We start from the raw sequence: 24,165 nt of genomic DNA on the forward strand, positions 1-24,165 counted from the left end.
CCCTGTGCTATGCAGCAGCTTCCAACTAGCTACCTATTTTACATTTGGTAGTGTGTACACGTCACTGCTACTCTCTCACTTCATCCCAGCTTCCCCTTCCCCCCATGCCCTCAAGTCTGTTCTCTACATCTGCGTCTTTATTCCTGCCCTGCCACTAGATTCATCAGTACCGCTTTTTAAAATTCCATATATATGTGTTAGCATATGGTACTTTTCTCTTTCTGACTTACTTCACTCTGTAGGACAGACTGTAGGTCCATCCATCTCACTACAAATAACTCAACTTTGTTCCTTTTATGAATGAGTAATATTCCCTTGTATATATGTGCCACATCTTCTTTATCCAGTCATCTGTTGATGGACATTTAGGTTGCTTCCATATCCTAGCTATTGTAAATAGTGCTGCAGTGAACATTGTGGTACATGACTCTTTTTGAATTATGGTTTTCTCAGGGTATATGCCCAGTAGTGGGATTGCTGGGTCATATGGTAGTTCTATTTGTAGTTTTTTAAGGAACCTCCATACTGGTTGCCATAGTAGCTGTATCGATTTGCATTCCCACCAACAGTGCAAGAGGGTTCCCTTTTCTCCACACCCTCTCCAGCATTTACTGTTTGTAGATTTTTTTGATGATGGCCATTCTGACCAGTGTGTGGTGATACCTCATTGTGGTTTTGATTTGCATTTCTCTAATGATTAGTGATGTTGAGCATCTTTTCATGCATTTGTTGGCCATCTGTATGTCTTCTTTGGATAAATGTCTGTTTAGGTCTTTCGCCCATTTTTGGGTTGGGTTGCTTGTTTTTTTGATACTGAGCTTCATGAGCTGCTTGTATATTTTGGAGATTACTCCTTTGTCAGTTGCTTCATTTGCAGATATTTTCTCTCCATTCTGAGAAATGGAAATTCTGTCTTTTCGTCTTGTTATGGTTTCCTTTGCTGTGCAAAAGCTTTTAAGTTTCATTAGGTCCCATTTGTTTATTTTTGTTTTTATTTCCATTTTTCTAAGAGGTGGGTCAAAAAGGATCTTGCGGTGATTTATGTCATAGAGTGTTCTGCCTATGTTTTCCTCTCAGAGTTTATAGTGTCTGACCCAAAAATAAATAGAGTTTATTTTTGTGTATGGCTTTTAGGGAGTGTTCTAATTTCATTCTTTTACATGTAGCTGTCCATTTTTCCCAGCACCATTTATTGAAGAGGCTGTTTTTTCTCCATTGTATATTCTTACCTCCTTTATCAAAGGTAAGGTGACCATATGTGCATGGGTTTATCTCTGGGCTTTCTGTCCTGTTCCATTGATCTGTATTTTTGTTTTTGTGCCAGTACCATACTGTCTTGATTACTGTAGCTTTGTAGTATAGTCTGAAGTCAGGGAGCCTGATTCCACCAGCTCCGTTTTTCTTTCTCAAGATTGCTTTGGCTATTCAGGGTCTTTTGTGTTTCCATACAGATTGTAAAATTTCTTGTTCTAGTTCTGTGAAAAATGCCATTGGTAATTTGATAGGGATTGCATTGAACCTGTAGATTGCTTTGGGTAGTAAAGTCATTTTCACAATATTGATTCTTCCAATCCAGGAGCATGGTATATCTCTCCATCTGTTTATATTATCTTTGATTTCTTTCATCAGTGTTTTATAGTTTTCTGAATACAGGTCTTCTGCCTCCTTAGGTAGGTTTATTCCTAGGTATTTTATTCTCTTTGTTGAGATGGTAAATGGAATTGTTTCATTAATTTCTCTTTCTGATCTTTTGTTAGTGTACAGGAATGCAAGAAATTTCTGTGCATTAATTTTGTATCTTGCAACCCCACCAAATTCATTGATTAGTTCTAGTAGTTTTAATTATGGTTTCAATTTCATTACCTGTGATTTGTCTTTTTATATTTTCTAATTCTTCCTGGTTCAGTCTTGGAAGGTTGTACTTTTCCAGGAATTTGTCCGTTTCTTTCAGGTTGTCCATTTTATTGGCATATAGTTGCTTGTAGTAGTCTCTTACGATCTTTTGTATTTCTGCGGTGTCAGTTGTAATCTCTCCTTTTGCATTTCTAATTTTATTGATTTGCATCCTCTCCCCTTTTTTCTTGATGAGTCTGGCTAAAGGTTTATCAATTTTGTTTATCTTCGCAAAGAACCAGCGTTTAGTTTTATTGATCTTTGCTATTGTTTTCTTTGTTTCTATTTCATTTATTTCTGCTCTGATCTTTATGATTTCTTTCCTTCTATAATTTTGAGTTTTCTTTGTTCTTTTTCTAGTTACTTTAGGTATAAGGTAGATTGTTTATTTGAGATTTTTCTTGTTTCTTGAGGTGAGCCTGAATTGCTATGCACTTCCCTCTTAGAACTGCTTTTGCTGTGTCCCATAGGTTTTGGATCGTCGTGTTTTTGTTATCATTTGTTTCTAGGTATTTTTTGATTTCCTCTTTGATTTCTTCAGTAATCTCTTGGTTATTTAGCAGCACACTCTTTAGCCTCCATGTATTTGTGTGTGTTACTGTTATTTCCTTTAATTGATTTCTAATCTCATAATGTTGTGGTTGGAAAAGATGCTTCATATGATTTCAGTTTTCTTAAATTTTCCAAGGTTTGATTTGTGACCCAAAATGTGATCTGTTCTGGAGAACGTTCTGTGTGCACTTGAGAAGAAAGTGTATTCTTCTGCTTTTGGGTGGAATGTCCTTAAGATATCAATTAAGTCTATCTGGTCTGTTGTGTCATTTAAAGCTTGTGTTTTCTTATTTATTTTCTGCCTGGATGATCTGTCTATTGGTGTAAGTGGGGTGTTAAAGTCCCCTACTATGATTGTGTTACTGTTGATTTCTCCTTTTATGGCTGTTAACATTTGCCTTATGTATTGAGGTGCTCCCATGTTGGGTGCGTAAATATTTATAATTGTTATGTTTTCTTCTTGGATCAATCCCTTGATCATTATGTAGTGTCCTTCCTTATCTCTTGTAACTTTCTTTGTTTTAAAGTCTATTTTATCTGATATGAGTATTGCTACTCCAGCTTTCTTATGATTTCCATTTGCATGGAATATCTTTTTCCATCGCCTCACTTTCAGTCTGTATGTGTCCCTAGGTCTGAAGTGGGTCTCTTGTAGACAACATATATATGGGTCTTGTTTTTGTGTCCATTCAGCCAGTCTGTGTCTTTTGGTTGGAGCATTTAATCCATTTACATTCAAGGTCATTATTGATATGTATGTTCCTATTACCATTTTCTTAATTGATTTGGGTTTGTTTTTTTGGGTCTTTTTTATCTCTTGTGTTTGCTGCCTCCAGAAGTTCCTTTAGCACTTGTTGTAAAGCTGGTTTGGTGGTGCTGAATTCTCTTAGCTTTTGCTTGTCTGTAAAGCTTTTCATTTCTCCATCAAATCTGAATGAGATCCTTTTTGGGTAAAGTAATCTTCATTTTAGGTAGGCTCCCTGGTGTCTAAGTGGACTGGGAGAGCGCTGGCCGTGTTCTCTTCCATGCCCCCCCATGCCCACTGTCTCCCCCAGGATCTCCCTGGTCCCCGCTGGACCCCTAACTGTGTGTGTGTCCCACTGGGTGTAGGAACTCTCCTCCCCCAGCCACCCCTCAGGGATGCCCGTCCGGGAGGTCCGGCCTTTACTTTTGCTCCCCCTTCCCTCCCTCCCACTCCCTCAGGACCCTCGTGGCTGGAGGGGGCCTAGGTGGGCAGAAGATCAGGCCCGGGATCTCAGCAAGCTCCTGGGGCCCCAAGTGGGCAGGGGAAAGCTGGCCACACTCCCTTTTGATCCTCTGCCCTCCCAGTGGTCCCCAATTTCTGCCTTCGGACATGGGATCCCTTCCCCTCCCCCAGCCACCCATCTCACCACCAGTCCCGTCCTGCCTTCACTTTTCCTCCCCCCTCACTCCCCCCCATAGCTCCCGTCCTACCCAGTCGCTGGGGGTTCCTTCCATCCCCTTAGGTGTCCATGGTGCCCCACTGGTGCCTGGTAGGTGCCCTGGTTGTTCAGAGACGTGAATTCCGTGTCCTCCTAGTATGCCATCTTGACTCCACCCCCTGCATTTTTTATATTGTGAAAAGATAGCTATTTCCATAGTGTTCTCAGCATCTCTCCTTTGTTTTCCATTCGAATATTTGAAATTTATACTGTGGGGTGATATAACCTCTGTTCTTCTGTTTGTGCATGTCCCTGTAGAAGAATATTCAGGAAACAGTTTATGTTAATATCCCCAGCATTTACTGGCCCATTATTCTACCAGTTGAGGAGGCAGAATAGCATACTTCTCTCAGCATCCGGAGCCAAATGACTTGATTTCTAATTTTGGCTTTTTGACTATTTAGCTTTATGAAAATGGGAAAATTGCTTAACTTCTTTAACCCTGGTCTCTTTTTTTTTTTTTTTTGCGGTATGCGGCCCTCTCACTGTTGTGGCCTCTCTCGCTGCGGAGCACAGGCTCCGGACGCGCAGGCTCAGCGGCCATGGCCCACGGGCCCAGCTGCTCCGCGGCATGTGGGATCTTCCCAGACCGGGGCACGAACCCGCATCCCCTGCATCAACAGGCGGACTCTCAACCACGGCGCCACCAGGGAAGCCCTGGTCTCTTCATTTATAAGATGGGGTTGATGGTAGTACCTATCTCACAAGATTATTTTAAGGATTGAATCCATTTATGGTGCTTTACCAAGTGGCTGACATGTAACTGCTTACTAAATGTTAGTAATTATAATAATATTTAGGTGATAATTGTAGTGGTATGTTTGGCTTGGCACCAGTGCCTCCAATAATACTTTACATTTGGTTGGTTATGTTTCTAAAATGATCATTTCTTGCAGCTATCCCACCAACATATGATGACTCTCTTTTTTGTATTCTTTCTGTTTCACAGTCTGTTCTCTTACACCATAAAGCTTCAAGCATTAGCCAGCTGTATTCCGTATTCACTCTCCTCCCTTGAAATCTACCCTAAGCTTCTCTTATACTTGTCTATTATTGCACTGGAGTTTTCTAGAACTATCATCAGTCAGTGAAAGCAACTCTTCTGATTAGCAGGCTGTGATTGTCTTTAGCAATTCTGAAGCTTCTTTCTCTGTCACAAATCTATACACAGCAGGATTTCTCTAAAACTCCATAAGCTTACATCTGAAAAAAGTACTTTAAATTGTAAAAGATGGATACTTTTAAAATACATGTTTCTTTATTCTTTTAGATATATTTGACTTACAATCCTTGAATTGTGTTCAAAGTAATGATAAAATAATTATTTCTTTTCTTTGTTTAAAAAACAGATCTAACATTTCTAAAGAAATGAGTGTAGAATGGAGTAAGTTTTGGCTTTAATGTAAACTAATATATATATATTAGGGCTTATATACATATATAAATTATTTGTATATAAATTGGGACTTAATAAGAAAGTCAGGCTTGCAGTTCTGAGGTTGTAGACATGAATAAAGTAGAATATGGATTTTTAAAGGTGTTATATTAACGGGCAAATAGAACTCAAAGTGAATATGGAAGGAATGAAAAATTGTTTCTTTTTCTAGCTGTCACATTCCAGTGAATGATCATTTCAGAAACATAAACTTACCTAAGGACAGCAAAGCTATTCAGTTGCCAGACAGTTGTATCCAGTGTTCACCCTCAGGAAGCAGAGGTAGCTTCTGGCAATATTTTTACCATTACTCTGGCTGCCTTTGGTTTCTCATTGACTCTGCTGTGGAATAGCTCATTATTCAGACTTTTGGATGTTATTGCAGAGGAGTTTTCATGAGAAGATTGATCTATCATATGGCTACAATGCAGTGCTTTCAATCTCAGTATGACATTAAAGATGCAGTCTTTTATATTGCCTGTGTCTAGAATACTGTTAAAAATGAAACATTAAAAAAAGCCTAGATCTGTTGTCATATTTATGTAAATGTCCTTCTCTGGATTCTAGGATAGGAGCTTTATCTTCTTAATATTTTTATCCCTATAACACCTGGCAAAGTGTCTTATATGTGGTAGATACTTAGTGAAAGGTTTTTGAGAAGAATAAAGTAAGTTAATGAATTTAAAGATAGTGGTGGTATACATAATATTTGGAACAAGATCACAAAATGCGCCAGATAAATCCTTGAAGTAAGGGATGTTTCTTCATATTTGTTTATAAATATAATAGAAATAATAGAAGAGCAAGTTAAAGCTGAAGGGAACTTTGAACCACTGATGAAGCTAAAATGGTAAAAAAAAAAAAAAAATTGCTGCTCAGGAGTCTTCTAATGAAGGTAATGAAGGTGATCAAGACGCCTTACGTGGAAACTAAATTCAGTTTTTCTTGTGTCCTACCATCCCCTTAATTTTGTGTCAACTCAGTGGTCCTGTGTTAGGGGTCCTGTGACTACCCACTAGTTCAGTGGTTCACTGGAAGAACTCACATGACTCAATATAAAGTTGTGTTCACAGCTAAGATTTATTACAGCAAAAGATATAGTCCAGGGACAGTAAGAAAAAGATATCCATAGGTAAGGAGGTCATGTACAGGCTTCCACAAAATCCTTTCTTCTCTGCAAGAGTCACGCAAGATGTACTTTTCCTTCTAGCTGTGAACCTCAGAGACTCTTATGAGATGTCTCTACCCAAGGAAGTTTGCTTGAGTCTTAGAGTCTATACTTCTCAAAGAGAACTGTTCACGTAGGCACATACCTGTTGTGTGACCAGCCATTGTACAAACCCATGTCAGATACCAGGTACATATCATTAATCTTCATGTTTACTTTAAACATTGCTGTCCTCCTGATTTGTCTTGGTCCACAGCTTCACATGTATAGAATAGCATCATTAACCAGAAACTACATGAATGTTCAGGAGTTTTGTTCTTAGGGTTTGATGAAGAATTATTGACATGGTTACAGAGATAAGTAAGAACTGAGAGAACAGACCTGCATTAACTCTTCTCATAGGTCAAAATGGGAACCTGGGACTCAAACTTGACGTCTCCATCAGCAAACTTGCTGGAGATAGAGTCCTCTTGAAAAGCCTTACTGTTTCTCAAATCCATCCCTTGTCTACAGTTGATGTGCCTTTCATATTTATTTATTTATTTATTTATATTTATTTTTGGCTGCGTTGGGTCTTTGTTGCTGCACTCGGGCTTTCTCTAGTTGCAGCGAGCAGGAGCTACTCTTTGTTGCGGTGGGTGTGCTTCTCATTGCGGTGGCTTCTCTTGTTTTGGAGCACGGGCTCTAGTCGCACAGGCTTCAGTAGTTGTGGCACGAGGGCTTGGTAGTTGTGGCTCACAGGCTCTAGAGCACAGGCTCAGTAGTTTTGGCGCACGGGCTTAGTTGCTCTGTGGCATGTGGGATCTTCCCGGACCAGGGCTCGAACCTGTGTCCCCTGCATTGGCAGGTGGATTATTAACCGCTTAGCCACCGGCGAAGTCCCTCATTGATGTTTCTTAAATCCATGCCTTAATTCACATTCTTGTATTGCGTATATACTCACATGAATTAACACATCTGCACATAAGTAGCTCGGTTATTTGTATTCAGTTATTTGGTCTTCTGTCATGTACTCTCTCAGTGCAGCCAGATTGACTTTCCTACCAATTCTCTTCCCCTTTAAATAAATAAAGGAAGAAAGGGGAAAAAGTTGTTTTTGTGTTGGGAAGACATGAGAGAATAAAGGAGAAACTAAAAATTACCTCTAATCCTGGTATGAGATCTCACTTTAAAGACTTAGGTTACAGGAGATGAAATACATGAAAATGTAAGCTTTACTAAAAATATAAGCTCCCTAAGGTTAGACAGGGATTTTTCTCCATTTCATTCACGGATGTGCCCCAACCTCCTGGGAGGGTACCAGGCACACAGGTAGGTATTCAGTGTACATACTTACTCAATGAATGAATGAATGAATGTATTTTCAAGATCCAGGACATCAAACATTCAAAGCCAGATAAATTGTCAACACGAAAGACTGAAAACCTATTGTCTCTGCTTGAATCCAGGTTATTCTTTCTTCATTTTTTTCATTGTGTTAGAAGCTAAGCTATTGCTAATTTTAAATAATAAATGTCCCCAGTGTTAGTAATTGCACAGCTACACTCTTGTAAACACAAATGGTACATTTGGGAGGGAGGCAGCTCATGGAATAGCTTTGTTCTGATTGCAAGTCTGGCCCCTGCATTGAAATTATCTGCCTGGTAGTACTTGTTGTTTATGAGATGTCCTTACATCTATCTCAAATAGTTAAGGATTCCTTTTGTTTTACATTTATGAACGGAGGACTAGATTATTTCATAAAGGTAATTGGTATGGGTTTTCTCTCATCTCTCTGAGAAGAAGGGAGGGAGATCTGTTCTGGGCACCACTTTTCCTATGATTTTTCAGTTCCTTTGTCACTTCCACTTTGTATACCTCTTGACATCAGGGATTTGTGTTGTGAAAAATGGCTCCCACCTCCACTACAGTCTTCTCTGATGTGTGCACTGAGCACTGGGTCCTTCTTCACAAGCTTTCCAAAATGATTTGAGTCTCCTTTTTTTCCCCACTGAATTTATCAGAATCTTTGGTTGTTTGATATCACCTTCTAAAATCTCTGTGAGTTTATAACTTTATTACATTTTGTATTACTTTATTGTCATTTCAGCATGCTTGGGGAACAAGAGAGAAATATGTGTGCTTGGGTGCCATAGCTAACTGAAAGCAAAGTAATATTATACCTTGTATATTTTTGTATCAGGGTATTCCCTCCCTGTCCCCCTGCCCCATATGCATTTTGAAAAAATAGTTGTTATCACCCATGTATTCTTCTAGGTAAACTTTATAATAATTTTGTCACCAGCTTTAAATGCCATTTAGTTGATAAGGTGTTCATTGTATGAACCCCTGTGGTACTTTATGCTGTTTGCACGTCTATCTCTCTGCTAGACCATGTTCTTTCTTAGAACCTAGCCTATGTCTTTTATCAAAATCACATTGGGCAGAGGTACATTACAAATTTGATCCTATATTTCTCATTCTAAAAATCCTGAAATGTCTCCTCATTATCTCTAAATAAAATCTAGACTCCTTTGCATCCCCTGTAACTACCTCCCAACTTTGTCACTACATACTACCTCTTGTTGTTCTAATCATACTAAACTATTTATAGCTCTTCAAACTTGGAATTTCTCTTCCATACACACACACGCACACACACACATAACCACAAGCAGTTTGTGCACACAGAGATGAGGCACCCTCCTTTACCCCCACGCTTGCATACGTCTTTGTGGATGCTCTGTTTTTTCCTAAGCTCAAATGTCACTTAGTTAAGGGCTTATTATATTAGCTCCTGTGGACCCTGTGTTCTTTACTGCTCTGAATCCCTTAGACCATGTTCTTAAGTGCACAGACCATGTCTTTTATCTCTGTATGCCCAGTATCAGATAATCATGATGATGTCCCTGTATCATGAGATAAAACTTAAATTGCTACTTTTAAGATAGGAAATAATATAGGATAGTGATTGTTGTTCTAACGAAATGTTCACTTAGAAAAATAGATAATTTGTGTTTATTGGATTAGTTAAGAGACTTACTTAGCATACTCTTTTTATTATGGTGTTGTATTTCTATAGATTAAATCTATGCTAGTTTTTGAGCAGGTGTTTCCAGAGATAGAATTCATTTCGAATGCTTTTTTTTTTTTTTTTTTTTTTTGCGTTACGCAGGACTCTCACTGTTGTGGCCTCTCCCGTTGCGGAGCACAGGCTCCGGACGCGCAGGCTTAGAGGCCATGGCTCACGGGCCCAGCCGCTCCGCGGCATGTGGGATCTTCCCAGACCGGGGCACGAACCCGTGTCCCCTGCGTCGGCAGGCGGACTCTCAACCACTGCGCCACCAGGGAAGCCCTCGAATGCTTTTATGCTAATGTAAGGTTTAGTGATTGGACACTTGAGAAGAGAAAAATAAGTAAAATCTATAGTTTCTTCCATGAATGGTAAATCAGGTGGTGATTAAGATGAGCAGTCTCATAAAAGGGGTTATCTACATGAATGATATCTGTTGTGATGTTTTAATACAGAATTACTGGGAGTTATGGCCTTTGTCTTTTTTTCTGTATTCCCTGAAATCTTAATCTTTCCGGTTATATTTATATTTGAACAAGTAATTACTGAGGCAAATAGGATTATGAGTTGTAGCAGACAATAAACAGCCTGAGCAGATGGCCTTTTACAGGATACACCTTGTTTCGCATGAGCATTCTGAAGATATTTCTACGGCAGTGGGAACATTTTGCTCTTTTTAGAAGATTGCTTTCTGTTTCCTTTGAAGTGTTTGTAGTTGTGAAAGCCCAATTAAATATTGCAGTAAATAGTAAGCAACTGCAGCAGTTTTTTCATAGAGAATTTTATTAAGTACCTCTTTGAAAAAACTCAGACGGGATATAAACATCCTTTCTTTTTTACCTTTGTGTGAGATATACATATTAAAAAGTGCATAACACATAAATTATATGTTCTAATATGCATATGTATGGATAAATAATAGGAAAGAGAACATTTCCAGCACTTTAGAATTCCTCCCACCTCCTTTTGCCCTTTTTCAGTCAGATGCTCTCCCTGCTTGATTGAGGTAAGTACCATACTGACTTTGGCGGTAATCACTTCCTTTATATTGCTTTATATATTAACCACTTAAATGGGCATAGTTTCGTTTACTCAATTTTGACCTTTAGATAAATGAAATCATATGCATTCTTTTTGTCTAGCTTGTTTTGCTCAACATTATTTTTAGTGTTCATTCATGTTTATTGTTATATAGAATGCCATTGATTAATATATCCCAATTTATCTTTTCTGTTCTTGATGGGAATTTTTGTGTTTTCCAGTTTAGGTCTGTTAAGAACGATTTTGTTATGACCTTTCTGTACATGTGCCTGGTACACACATCTGTGGGGTATATATTTACATATAAAATTGCAGGCTTTAGGGTATACATATCTTCAGATTTTCTCAGCATTGCCAGGCTATTTTCCAGAGTGGTTATACCAATTTATACTTCTACCAATAGTATATAACAGTTCTGGTTGGTATTGCCTACCTTTAAGAATTTTTTCCAGTTGGTTGTATAGCAGTATCTCATTGCAATTTAAATTTGCACTTCTGTGATTGTCAGTGAGGCTGAGCATCTTTTCATGTGATTATTGGACATTTGGATTTCCTTTTCTGTGAAATATCTGTTTATGTCTTTTGTTCAGGTTTCCATTGAGTTGGGCCTTTTTATTATTTGTAGGCAATCTTTAAATTTTTTTTTATTTGATTTGTTTATAGATTTTATGTAATGAAAAAGTTCTCATTCTTGCTTGCTAATTCACTCTCTTCATAGTGACTTTGATGTACTGAAATTCTCAGTTTTCATGAGCATCATTCATGTTTATGGTTGCCACTATATGTGAGTTGGGTAAGAAGTCTTATGGAGGTGTTTTCCTATATTCTCTTATAAATTTTATAGTTGTGTTTTTTACATTTAAGTTTGTAATCTTCCAGGCATTGTTTTTTGTATATGGTATGAGGTAGTGATCCAGCTTTTTATTATTACTATTATGATTATTATTTGTAATCTGTTTAAATGACCTAGTTGTCCCAGTCTCACTTAGTGCAGAGACCATTCTTTCCTCTCTACTTTGCACTGTCATATTTGTTGGGAATCAAGCATCCATATATGAGGCCAGTATAACCTTTATACCAAAACTCTACTAAGGCAGTAGACCAGAAAATTACAGGTCACTCATTTGTGAACATATGTGCAGACATCCTATACAAAATATTAGAAAATTAATTGAGCAATATATTGGAAGGTAATAAAGTTTATCTCAGGAGTACAAGTTTGGTTAAATTTGAGAAAATCAACCAGAAAAATATTTTGAGATATCTCAGGAAAAAAAGTTTGATAAAATTCCATATCCCTTCAATGTATCTATATATTAAAACTCTTAGCAAACTAGAACTAGAATGTTATATTGTAACATGGCACAGTGTATCTACAAAAACCAGAATTACAGCCTAGAACTTGATGAAGCTTTGAAAGCATTCACTTTAAGTTCAGGAACAGGACAGGGATACTTGCCATCACCTTTTCTATTCAACACTGTAAAGGAGATCCTAGACAGTGGAGCAAGGCAATAAAAAGAAGGGTATAAGAATTGGAAATGAAGGAACAAGACTGTTCTTGTTCCCTAGTAATATGTTTGTGAATATTGGTATCAGAAATAAGCTATAAATAAGTTATTACAATAATAAAGTATCAAGGTGCTGAATACTTTAATTTTTTTTATTTGACGTATAGTTGATTTACTGTTGTGTTAGTTTCTGGTGTACAGCAAAGTGATTAAGTTATACATATATACTTTTTCATCTTCTTTTCTATTATCATTTATTAAAAGATACTGAATATAGTTCCCTGTGCTATACAGTAGGACCTTGTTGTTTATCTGTCTTAATATATAGCAGTTTGTATCTGCTAATCCCAAACTCCTAATTTATCCCTGTCCTCTGTCCCTCTCTGCCTTTCCCCTTTGGTAACCATAAGTTTGTTCTCTATTTCTGTGCCTCTGTTTCGTATATAAGTTCGTTTTTATTCCTTTTTAGATTCCACATATGAATGATATCATACAGTATTTATCTTTCTCTGACTTGTTTCACTAAGCATAATATTCTCTAGGTCCATCCATGTTGCTGCAGGTGGCAATATTTCATTCTTTTTAATGGCTGATTAGTATTCCATTGTGTGTGTGCGTGTGTGTGTGTGTGTGTGTGTGTGTGTGTGTCTGTGTATCATATCTTATTACTCCAGTCATCTGTTGCTGGGCACTTGCGTTGCTTCCATGTCTTAGCTATTGTATATGGTGCTGCTGTGAGCACTGTGGTGAATGTATCTTTTTGAATTAGTGTTTCTGTTTTATCTGGATATATACCCAGGAATGGAATTGCTGGATCATGTGGTATTTCTGTTTTTAGTTTTTTAAGGAACCTCCATACTGTTTTCCATAGTACCTGCACCAATTTACATTCCCAGTAGCAGTGTAGGAGAGTTCCCTTTTCTCCACATCCTCTGCAGCATTTATTATTTATAGACTGTTTAATGATGGCCATTCTGACTGGTGTAAGGTGGTACTTCATTGTAGTTTTGATTTGCATTTCTCTAATAACTAGTGATGTTGAGCATCTTTTCATGTGCCTATTGACCATCTGTATGTCTTCTTTGGAGAAATGTCTACTTAGGTCTTCCGCCCATTTTTTCATCGAGATGTTTGTTTTTTTATTATTGAGTATTATGAGCTGTTTGTATATTTTGGAAATTAAGCCCTTGTCAGTTGCATCATTTGCAAATATTTTCTCCCAGTCTGTAGGTTGTCTTTTTGTTTTGTTTTGTTTATGGTTTCCTTTGCTGTACAAAGTTTGATTAGGTCCCATTTGTTGATTTTTGCTTTAATTTTTATTGCCTTGGGAGACTGACCTAAGAAAATACTGTTTCAATTTACCTCAGAGACTGTTTTGCCTATGTTCTCTTCTAGGAGTTTTATGGTATCATGTCTTATATTTGAGTCTTTAAGCCATTTTGAGTTTATTTTTGTGTATGGTGTGAGGGGTTTACATGCGGCTGTCCAGCTTTCCCACCACCACTTGCAGAAGAGACTGTCTTTTCTCTACTGTATATTCTTGCCTCCTAGGTCGAAGATTAATTGACTGTAGGTGGTGGGTTTATTTTCGGGCTCTCTTTTCTGTTCCATTGATCCATATGTCTGTTTTTGTGCCAATACCATGCTCTTTTTTTTTTTTTTTTGCGGTACACGGGCCTCTCACTGCTGTGGCCTCTCCTGTTGCAGAGCATAGGCTCCGGACACGCAGGCTCAGCGGCCATGGCTCACCAGCCCAGCCGCTCCGTGGCATGTGGGATCTTCCCGGACTGGGGCACGAACCCGTGCCCCCTGCATCAGCAGGTGGACCTTCAACCACTGTGCCACCAGGGAAGCCCCATACCATGCTCTTTTGATTAGTGTAGCTTTATAGTATTGTCTGAACTTTGGGAGGGTTATGCTTTCAGCTTTGTTCCTTTTCCTCAGGATTACTTTGGCAATTCTGGGTCTTTTGTGGTTCCATATAAATTGTAGGATTATTTGTTCTAGTTCTTTGAAAAATGTCATAGCTAATTTGATAGGGATCACATTCAATCTGTAGCTTGCTTTGGGTAGTATGGCCATTTTAACAATATTAATTCTTCCAGTCCAAGAACATGGGATATCTATCTGTTTCTTTAAATCATCTTCAGTTTCCTTTACCAGTGTTTTATAGTTCTCAGTGTATAAGTCTTTCACCTCCTTGGTCAGGTTTATTCCTAAGTATTTTTTTTTAAATGCAATTTTAAAAGGGATTTTTTTTTTTTACTTTCCTTTCTGATATTTCATTTTTAGTGTAAAGAAATGCAACAGATTTCTGTATGTTACCCTTGTATCCTGCTACCTTGCTGAATTTGTTTATCAGTTCTAGTAGTTTTTGTGTGGAGGCTTTAGGTTTTTCTATATAAAGTATCATATCATCTGCATGTAATGACAGTTTTATCTCTTCCCTTCCAATTTGGATACCTTTTATTTCTTTTTCTTGTCTGATTGCTGTTTCTAGGACTTCCAATACTATGTTGAATAGAAGCAGTGAGAGTGGTCAGTTCTTGTCTTCTTCCTGAATTTAGTGGGAAGGCTTTCAGCTTTTCACCATTTGGTTTGTTGAAAATTTTTGCATGTGTATTCATCAAAGATATTGGCCTCTACTGTATATGTGTGTGTGTGTATTTTCTTTTGTTTTTTGTAGTGTCTTTGTCTGCTTTTGGTATCAGTGTGATGATGGTGGCTTCATAGAATGACTTTGGAGGTGTTCCCTCCTCTTCAGTCTTTTTGAATAGTTTGAGAAGGATTGGTATATGTTCTTCTTTGTATGTTTGTTAAAGTTCCTCAGTGAAGCCATGTGGTCCTGGACTTCTGTTTGCAGGGAGTTTTTTTATTACAGATTCTGTTTCACTTCTAGTGATTGTTCTGTTCAAATTATCTGTTTCTTGATGAAATTTTAGTGGGCTGTATGTTTCTAGAAACTTGTCCATTTCTTCTAAGTTGTCCAATTTATTGGCATATAATTGTTCATAGTACTGAATACATAATTAATATGTAAAAATCAATTGTATTTCTGTAAAGAACATGAAACACACACTGAAAATTAAAGTATATCAAAGTGTATTGTTAATATTTCTAACCTCCTTCCAGACAATGCAAGGACGCTAAGTCACTTTTTTTTTTTTTTTTTTTTTTTTGCGGTACTCGGACCTCTCACTGCTGTGCCCTCTCCTGCTGCGGAGCACAGGCTCCGGATGCGCAGGCTCAGCGGCCATGGCTCACGGGCCCAGCTGCTCCACGGCATGTGGGATCCTCCTGGACCGGGGCACGAACCCGTGTCCCCTGCATCGGCAGGCAGACTCTCAACCACTGCGCCACCAGGGAAGCCCATTAAGTCACTTTTAATGGAAAATCCATCCAAGGGATTAATATCCCCCAATAGATGCTGTGCATGAACTACCAGTCAGCTGTTGTAACAACTTCTTCCCCATTTTACCCTCTGACATTGGTCAGTATTTCCTTGCCATGTATTTCTCTGGTATCTTTAATCTTACAACATTTTCTACAATGATTTCTGCAAAGAAAAAACCTGTGAAGACCCTAATGACTACCAGGATTTGAACCATTCTCTACAAAGCTTATTAATAACTCAGTAGAAATGTTATCTAATTTCTCTTTTTCACATCATATTTCGAAAGCTATCTAAACTCCCCTCTCAGTGAGCTGGTTTTTGTTTCCTCCCTCTGTCTTTTCTCCTGTTGATGCCCCCTTTCTTTTGTATGTCAAAAACATCATGCAGTACTATTCTTGGTAACTGAACAAAGTAATCAGATACTGCCTCCTGAATATTCTCTTGGCTCCCCAATAACAAGATTACATAAAGTGCTCAAGAAGGAGGAGTTGCTGATTTCCACATCTGTTCTTATCTTTTAATCTTATTTAAATTTAATCTTAGCATTAAATTATATTGTTATCATAAAGCCAGTCTAAGTTGACTTGCATGCATAACATGCCTACTGTTTTAGAGAACTGTTCTACTTGAGGGTTGGGGTGATGACAGGGGATTACCTCTCTTGAGATAGATAAACTGCAGCCCGGCTGTTACTCACTGTAGTAGTTTAGTTGTTGTATCACCTGGAAGCATCTGTTCACAGCCTCTTAGGGATCTATCATCGACCCAAGTAATCCTTTCTACTCAGTTGTATGTAAAATAAGTGATAGTATCCTCCTGATTGTTTATCCATGCCAGTAATGATTTCACCAGCATTTTCTGGGATGTCTCTCAAAAATGTCCTCTTTCACAAAATATTCTCAGCACTCAGTCCTCTGACCATGTCCTCCTCCGTTTGTATCGTCTTTGGGGGTAACCCCAAGCTTTAAGTTCATTACTTTCTTAGTGGATACTTCATCTTCCCAGGCAGCCATATAAGCATAAGAAGGCCTTCCAGTGAGAGGAAAAACTGTTCTTCTGGTCCTTTCTCTTGCCATCATCTCTTCTCTGAAAAGACTGGCATTTTTTCAGAAATGCTAGTAACTGCCAGATAGTGTAATTTTTTACTATCTTCCTCTCTGCCTGCTGCTGCCTATCAGGCCAGTAGCTACTTTCTCTGAATCTCAGTTTTGCCACTTCATACCAAGGATGAGTAGGCAGCTATCGCAGGATTAGATCCTCCTCTTATTTTTCAGTCTCCTCCTTTTTCTGGCTAAAAAGTACCTCAGCCTTTTTGATTCATGGATCTGTATGAGTCCTCCTCACAGCACTACTCTGAGATAAAATATTTTCAAATCAGACACACAGAAACCTGATTACCCAGGATTACCCAGAGAGATTATCCAGTATTAAGCTTTATTAATAATTTCAATGATACAGGCAATCAAGAGACTCAGAAAAAGCAGGGAGCAATCTGGTACATAGAGCAGGACTCCTTACTGTGGAAGTTAATAACCTGTGCACCTTACTTAGAGACCTGTCTACTCTAGGCCAGAGTGTGCGTGTCTAATACAGGGAAGGGAAGAATAAAGAAGTTGCTTTTCATGTCCCAGACTTCTCCCTGATTAGTCTGGACCTCTTAATTGCCCGTATTTTTGAAATTATTTGTGAAGCCTGACACTGGGTAAAATCTCTGGCTTATGTGAGCCAGATTTGACAGTCTGATCCTTATTCACTCACCGAGATATGTCCATTCTCTTTTCTCATTACTTCCTATTGGGACATAGAAATGCTGTTTTGTTTACATATTGTCTGAGAGCTGATCCTAAAATTCATATGGAAAACACAAATGACCTAGAATATCCAAAAGAATTTTAAAAGAAGAATAAAGTTAAAGGACATACACTGTCAGACTTCATGACTTGATTTAAAGCTATAAAAATCAAGAAACTGTTGTATTAGCATAAGGATATGCATCTAAACCTTGCGGCAGAATTGGAAGTTCAGAAATAAGCTTACACATTATGTTTAATTGATTTTTGACAACGATTCTGAAGTAATTCCATGGGTTGGTAATACTTTTTCTTCAACAAAGTTGAAACTATCACTTGTGATAGTTTTTCCAGCAAAGTTTTTTCATTATATATGAAAATAATGATCATGATGCTATATTGGAAAAAATAACTTAAAATGGAAACTAAAAAAATTTAGAAGAAAACATAGGTGAAAATATTTGATGTAGGCAAAGATTTCTTAGATATGTTACCAAAAGCATGAACCTCAAAAGAAAAATATGATAAATTGGTTTTTATCAAAATTAAAAACTTTAGCTCTTCAAACGTATCATTAAAAAAATGAAAAAGCCACAGGATGGAAGAAAATATTCACTGTACTTAAATCCATCAGGGTTTTTATCCAGAAGATGTAAAGAACTCTTAAAATTCAATAGTAAGAAGACAACTGAGCCAATTTTTTAAATGGGCAAAAAATTTGAACAAAAGATGATAGGGGAATATGGCCAGTAAGCATATGGAAAAAATACTTGGTCATTAGGAAAATGAAACTTTTAACCATGATGAGATCTTAACACACAGTTAAAATTTAAAAGATCAGCAATACTAAGATGACTAGGTTGTGTAGCGATAGAGAAAACCATAATTCAAAAAGACACATACACCCCAGTGTTCATTGTAGCACTATTTACAATAGCCAGGTCATGGAAGCAACCTAAATGCCCATCGACAGATGAATGGATAAAGAAAATGTGGTACATATATACAGTGGAATATTACTCATCCCTAAAAAGGAACGAAATTGGGTCATTTGTAGAGACGTGGATGGATCTAGAGACTGTTGTACAGAGTGAAGTAAGTCAGAAAGAGAAAAACAAATATCGTATATTAACACATATATGTGGAACCTAGAAAAATGGTACCTTATATGTGATACCTAGAAAAAGATGAACCTTTTTGCAGGGCAGAAATTGAGACACAGATGTAGAAAACAAACGTATGGACACCAAGCGGGGAAAGCAGCGGTGGGGGTGGGGGTGTGTGCTGAATTGGGCAATTGGGATTGACACGTACACACTGATGTGTATAAGATTGATGACTAATAAGAACCTGCTGTATAAAAAAATAAAATAAAATTCAAAAATTTAAAAAGGAATGCTCATATATTGCTTGTTGGAATGTATAATTGTATATGAACTTTGTAAAACAAAATCGCAGTTTCCTAAAAAGTTCTATCACTTCCATTTAACAGAGCAGTTCTTGTACATAAATGTTAATAGCAGCTTTATTCATTATAGTACAAAGCTGGAATAATCCAGAATTCCATCCCCAGGTGTGTGGGTGAACAAAAGTGTTTTATTCATACAGTGGAATACTACTCAACAATACCTAGGGATGGAACTACTGATATACAGAAACATATGCATGAATCTAAAAAGTATGCTTTTTGAAAGAAACCAGACACAAAGGGGTACATTCAGTATGATTCCATTTATGTAAAACTCTACAAAATAACAAACTTAAAAAAAATAAATTTATTTATTTATGGCTGCCATTGGGTGTTTGTTGCAGTGCGCGGGCTCTCTGTAGTTGCAGCGAGCGGGGGCTACTCTTTGTTGCAGTGCGTGGGCTTCTCACTGAGGTGGCTTCTCTTGTTGTGGAGCACGGGCTCTAGGCACGCGGGCTTCAGTAGTTGTGGCTCGTGGGCTCAGTAGTTGTGGCTCGCGGGCTCTAGAGCTCAGTCTCAGTAGTCGTGGTACACAGGCTTAGTTGCTCCGCGGCATGTGGGATCTTCCCAGGCCAGGGCTCAAACCCATGTCCCCTGCATTGGCAGGCAGATTCTTAACCACTGCGCCACCAGGGAAGTCCCCAAAATACAAATTTTAATACGTAGTAAAAGAAAGAAATCAGTGCTTGCCTGTGGATGGGAGGATTTTCTGGAAGGAGGACTAATGAATCTTCGTAAGAAAATAGAAATGTCTGTATATTGATAGTGGTGGTGGTGGTCACCCAAGTATATCTGTTTTTTTTTTAATTCAACAAATATACCCTTAAAATGCATTTAATCTTACGTATATAATACCTTAGTGAAATTTGGGTGGAAAATCCCTCCTTTGTTAGCAGAAGAAATCCTTTATAATTCAGATGTACATCCTTTGAAGGTTGTGAGTTTATTTAATTAGATACAAGCTTAGTAGCTTGCTTTTAGCTTTTTGGAATTATCTCTTTAACTCTGTTGTTCATTTGAAATTGCAAAAGGAGGGGGTGAAAAATATGTGCTAATCTAGTGATCAAGCATGTAAAAATATCTAATGAATGGTATTGGACAAGGTTAAATTATTTATGATGGGAGGAGAATTTCAAGTTTTACACAGCATACGGTATTTTGTTATTCATGATAATACGTTACCATTATATAGGGCTTGAGGATGTGTACATAGCTTTCACAAATATTTCATCCTCGTAATGGACTGTAAAGTAGTTAGGGAAGGTATCATCTTTCTGTTTTATACCTGAACACAGGCTCAGTGAGGTTGTTACATAATTTGGTGAAGATCACTTAGCTGACAAGTGCTAGAGGACCTGGAAATCAGTGTAAGAGCTCTGGCCCTAACTGCCTCTCCACTGTGACACACTACTTCCCTTTAAAATATACTTTTGTTGTCTGGTCTGTCTGTCTCCACCTCTCCCTTTAAAAAAAAAAAAAAGACCCATTAACTTTATTGACATGTATTTTGAATAGAATTCGGGTTTCTTTTCATGCTGTAGTTTTAAATGCTGGTTTAGTTGTATTATTGTATTAACCAGAAACATTCTGGGGGGTTCATGATGTGACCAAAAAGCAATTACAGTGCCCAGAGAATAAATAAACTTTGAAAAAACATACCTTTGGGTTCCATAAACTAAAATGAACGGTTGCCAAGAAATTATGTAATTTGACTAGTTTTCAGAATCTGTTTAACATACTAATTTAATTCATTATGACAATTTTCAGACTAAATAAACTTGAAGATACTATTATGCTAATTAAAGGAAAAATCGAAGAAGTTCGTCTTCCTGTAGAAAAAGTGGACGTTATTATATCCGAGTGGATGGTAAGTGTTTGCAGAGAAAACTACTTTTATTAATTTTTAAAGAAGGCAATGAATAAAGTAGCAGGTTTTCTGCGTTTAATTATATTTGATAAATGGCAAAATGGTAGCATTATTTTAAAAACAGCTACAGTCTTTTTATGGTAGTTTATTCTGAAATGGCACTTCTTTACTGGCCATTTATAATTTTTTAAAGAAGAGGGTAAATTAGCCTTTTTGCTTTTAAAGTCATAATAAAGAATTATTAATTTTCTACTTTCTAGATTTGTAGAGACCTAAATACGTTTTCCTAAAAGCCTACAAGGACTAGTTAAGGATTTCCTAAGACTGTTTATGTCAGAATAATGTGATGTTGTCACTGTTGTTGTCATACTTAATATCCTATCTTTCTGATCTGTTAGGTCATGTAATCCGTGTCCTTTATCACATAAAATAGAATTTATTGGCATTATTAAGATAATAAAATTAAGGTACAATATATAGCTTTATAATTTGCTTTTGAAACCACAGATCAAGACTAGAGTATTTATTTTAAAGAGTCTGTAAAGTAAAACTAATGGTATTGTCAACTGATTTAACTCACTGATACGCCACTTCAATTAAGACAAGTATATATTATTTCCAGATATACGAAGATTTTTTTTTTAACCATTTGGAAGTTGTTAAGCTATTTTTAAAAAGAAGTATTTGATAACATGTATTTTCATTAAATGACTTTATCAAAACTTCTCGAAAAGAATGAGTTTTGCTTTACAATTTTCTATAAATTTTGAATAAACATAGAAAATAATAATTCTAGCAAAATTGCACTGACTTCAGGAAGCTTTTGAAATGTTCAGTTTTAATGTAGTGGTTTTAATTTAGAGCCAGTGACAGTCACTGTTGTTGGCAGTTACTGTTTTGCATGTGAAACAGTGTGTTGATTTTTTCATGCTAGGCTTGACTTTTAACAATTCTTGATCACAATATCATTATTCTTCTTATGCCAAATAATTTGTATCAGCACCCTGATTTCCCTTATGAATTGAGTGAGAAGGAATGAATTTAGTATAATTAAAAATTCAGCATCTTTTTAAAGACTACAAAAAGGTGTTTTGGATAAAGTACATTTGAGGCATCTGCTTGGCAACAACTTTAAGTAGTTTATACTAAATGTTGGCTGACATAATCCTCATTTCTCTAGGGACCATTTTATTTTTCTTGGAAAATGCATCTTTAAAATTAACCCGAATTACACTTGAAGCAAACCAAAAGATAGACTTCACTAAACTTCCTGTCACCTCAGTTAACTAGCTGGGTAGTTCTTGCCCTGCCTAGCAGAATTATCCTTCTGGGTAGTGATGTTCTAGGAATTTTCATTTCAGAACTTGAAATGTGGTCTAGAAATATTAATATGCAATTGAAATCTTAGAGCCAGTTGGTATAATAATAAATGATAACTTAGCTAGGTTGAGTGAAATTATGAGATTGTTACAATTATGATGTGAACTTTACTGGAAGGTATGCTGGTCTTGGGCTTATTTTGCCCTCAGATCCATTTGACATCCTTCTTTTTTCTTCTGTCTGATTGGAGAAGGGCTACCGATGCAGGTGGCTTTTCCTAGGCTCCTGTGGCAGCCGACTTCTATTGGGTTTGGGGAATCTAATGGCAAACACTAATGGGAGATTTATGGAAGGGAGAAGACAGGGCATTTCTCTACTTCTCTTTTGTCTCTAGTGGTGTTGCTGACAGAAGCTGTTTCTTTTGTGGCTCCAATTCCCACTTGTCATAATTCCAGCATCCACTGTGCGATCCTAGCCCTGGGCTCTTGTAGCAGTGCTTTTTCGTTTTGTTCCTCTAACTCTTGTAGTTAGACTCTAATTGATGTAAAGGACACCTTTCATTTTGGAAGATTAGTCAGGCATGATCTCTGCCTTTATCGGGAAGGCAGTGTCACAGAAACAATACTGAGTCACTGGAACCTGAGATGAAAGGAGTCAGTTGTTTGGAACCAAGGTGCTTTCAGAAACCCTTCAGTAAGGGAAACAAATATGTGTGTCCAGGAAGTGGTAACTAAGAACTTTCTTTCTTCCTCTTCACAAAGGTATAACTTAAGAGTGTGCATTATCTTACTATCTGCCTTTTCCTTGTAAGCATCAATGAGGTTGGAGTCTAGTAGATTGTGTTAAACGTGTTAGGTGGAGCATTAGACACTGTAATTTATGGCAGTTACCGAATCATCTTTGTGGCTTGGCAGTATCATTTATAGTATCTTCTATAAGTAAGTCCCCTCCTAACTTTGGTACTTCTACTCGGATTTCTGAGCTGAGAAGCTGGAAAATTCTAATTACATAATTAAACAAGGAGAAGGTATGCTTCCTAAAATATATTCAAGATTTTTTTCAGATATTCCTACTTTGGCTTAAACAATGGGCAAGTGGCAAACAACTGGCTATTCTAAATTTATTTTAAAGCCACATTTTCATGAAGCAGCATTTAAAATTAAAATACCTTGCATAGAATCCTCTGTCTTTTTTTTTTTTTTTACATCAGTCAGGATGCAAAAATCTAGAATAATCCAAGTTCAAGCTATAGCATAGACTTTTTTTCTCTTTTTAAAAGTATTTTCAACAAGGAAGGGCCAAAAAAAGAAAATACCCTGCAGTATTGAACACAGATGTTTAATGGACGTGTAATCCAGTATAGCAATGTAGGCATCATATATTGCAGAGACGTACATCTGTTTTCTTCCACTATGGTCCACTAACTGATCCATGGCTTAATCTAGATATGTTTTTTGTCTACAGCTGTTCATGAACTTTGCTTTTATTTTGGAAGATGTTCTTAGATAAGAATGTAATTTTAAAAGCCAGATCATTGCTGTTAGCATGTCAATTTAATAAACTATCACTTGTCTCTTAGATTTATGCATTTCTACATTTAGATTTGCATTTAATTTTACATTTTCATTTTTATTGAATGAAATTTCTATTTGATAAAATTGTTATAATTTAAATAAAAAGAGTTTAATTTCTATAGGATGTTAATTTTCATGCCTATGAGTATCTGTTCTCATTTTTTACATTTTACTTACCAACAGAGCCATTCTTTATGACTTCCCATTTCTGATCACCTAATAAAACTTCAAAATAAGCATCCCTAATTCTTGTCCTGTGAGCCAGTAAAGCCAGATTGACTCATTTGATGTTGCTCTTTTCTAAGTTTTCAGCATGACCTCCTTACAAATAGATAGATAAGATCCTGGCATTGCATGATACAACTGCCAGAGGTGATTCTTGTTTGGACATGTTATTTTCTGTCATCAGGACCATCAGGAAAATTATACATTAGGTGAATTTACATTGTCATGATCACTTATACATTCAGGTTGTCTAAAGTCCTTTGCAATTTTTCTGTCTAGGCTTGCTCTTCACAGAAGTGACCTAAAATTTTGTCACCTTTCCCATCCCATTTTCACCAACACAAGTACAAGTGTGTCTGTATAGTGCATGCATGCACCGGCCCACACCCACAATGATGGGGTATTCCTTGTT

General features: G+C 37.1%; 1 protein-coding gene across 1 annotated transcript in view; it reads left to right on the top strand.

Annotated features, from left to right (window-relative positions):
• Positions 1-24,165, top strand: part of PRMT3 (protein arginine methyltransferase 3) — a 136,005-nt gene that overhangs the window by 31,305 nt on the left and 80,535 nt on the right. Inside the window, exon 10 of the mRNA XM_082845357.1 lies at positions 20,535-20,634. Coding sequence (XP_082701483.1) covers positions 20,535-20,634 — 100 coding nt within the window. The remainder of the gene's footprint in view (positions 1-20,534; positions 20,635-24,165) is intronic.

This window comes from Leucopleurus acutus (assembly GCF_964270905.1).
Source record: "Leucopleurus acutus genome assembly, chromosome: 8".
In the NCBI taxonomy this organism is placed as follows: domain Eukaryota; kingdom Metazoa; phylum Chordata; class Mammalia; order Artiodactyla; family Delphinidae; genus Leucopleurus; species Leucopleurus acutus.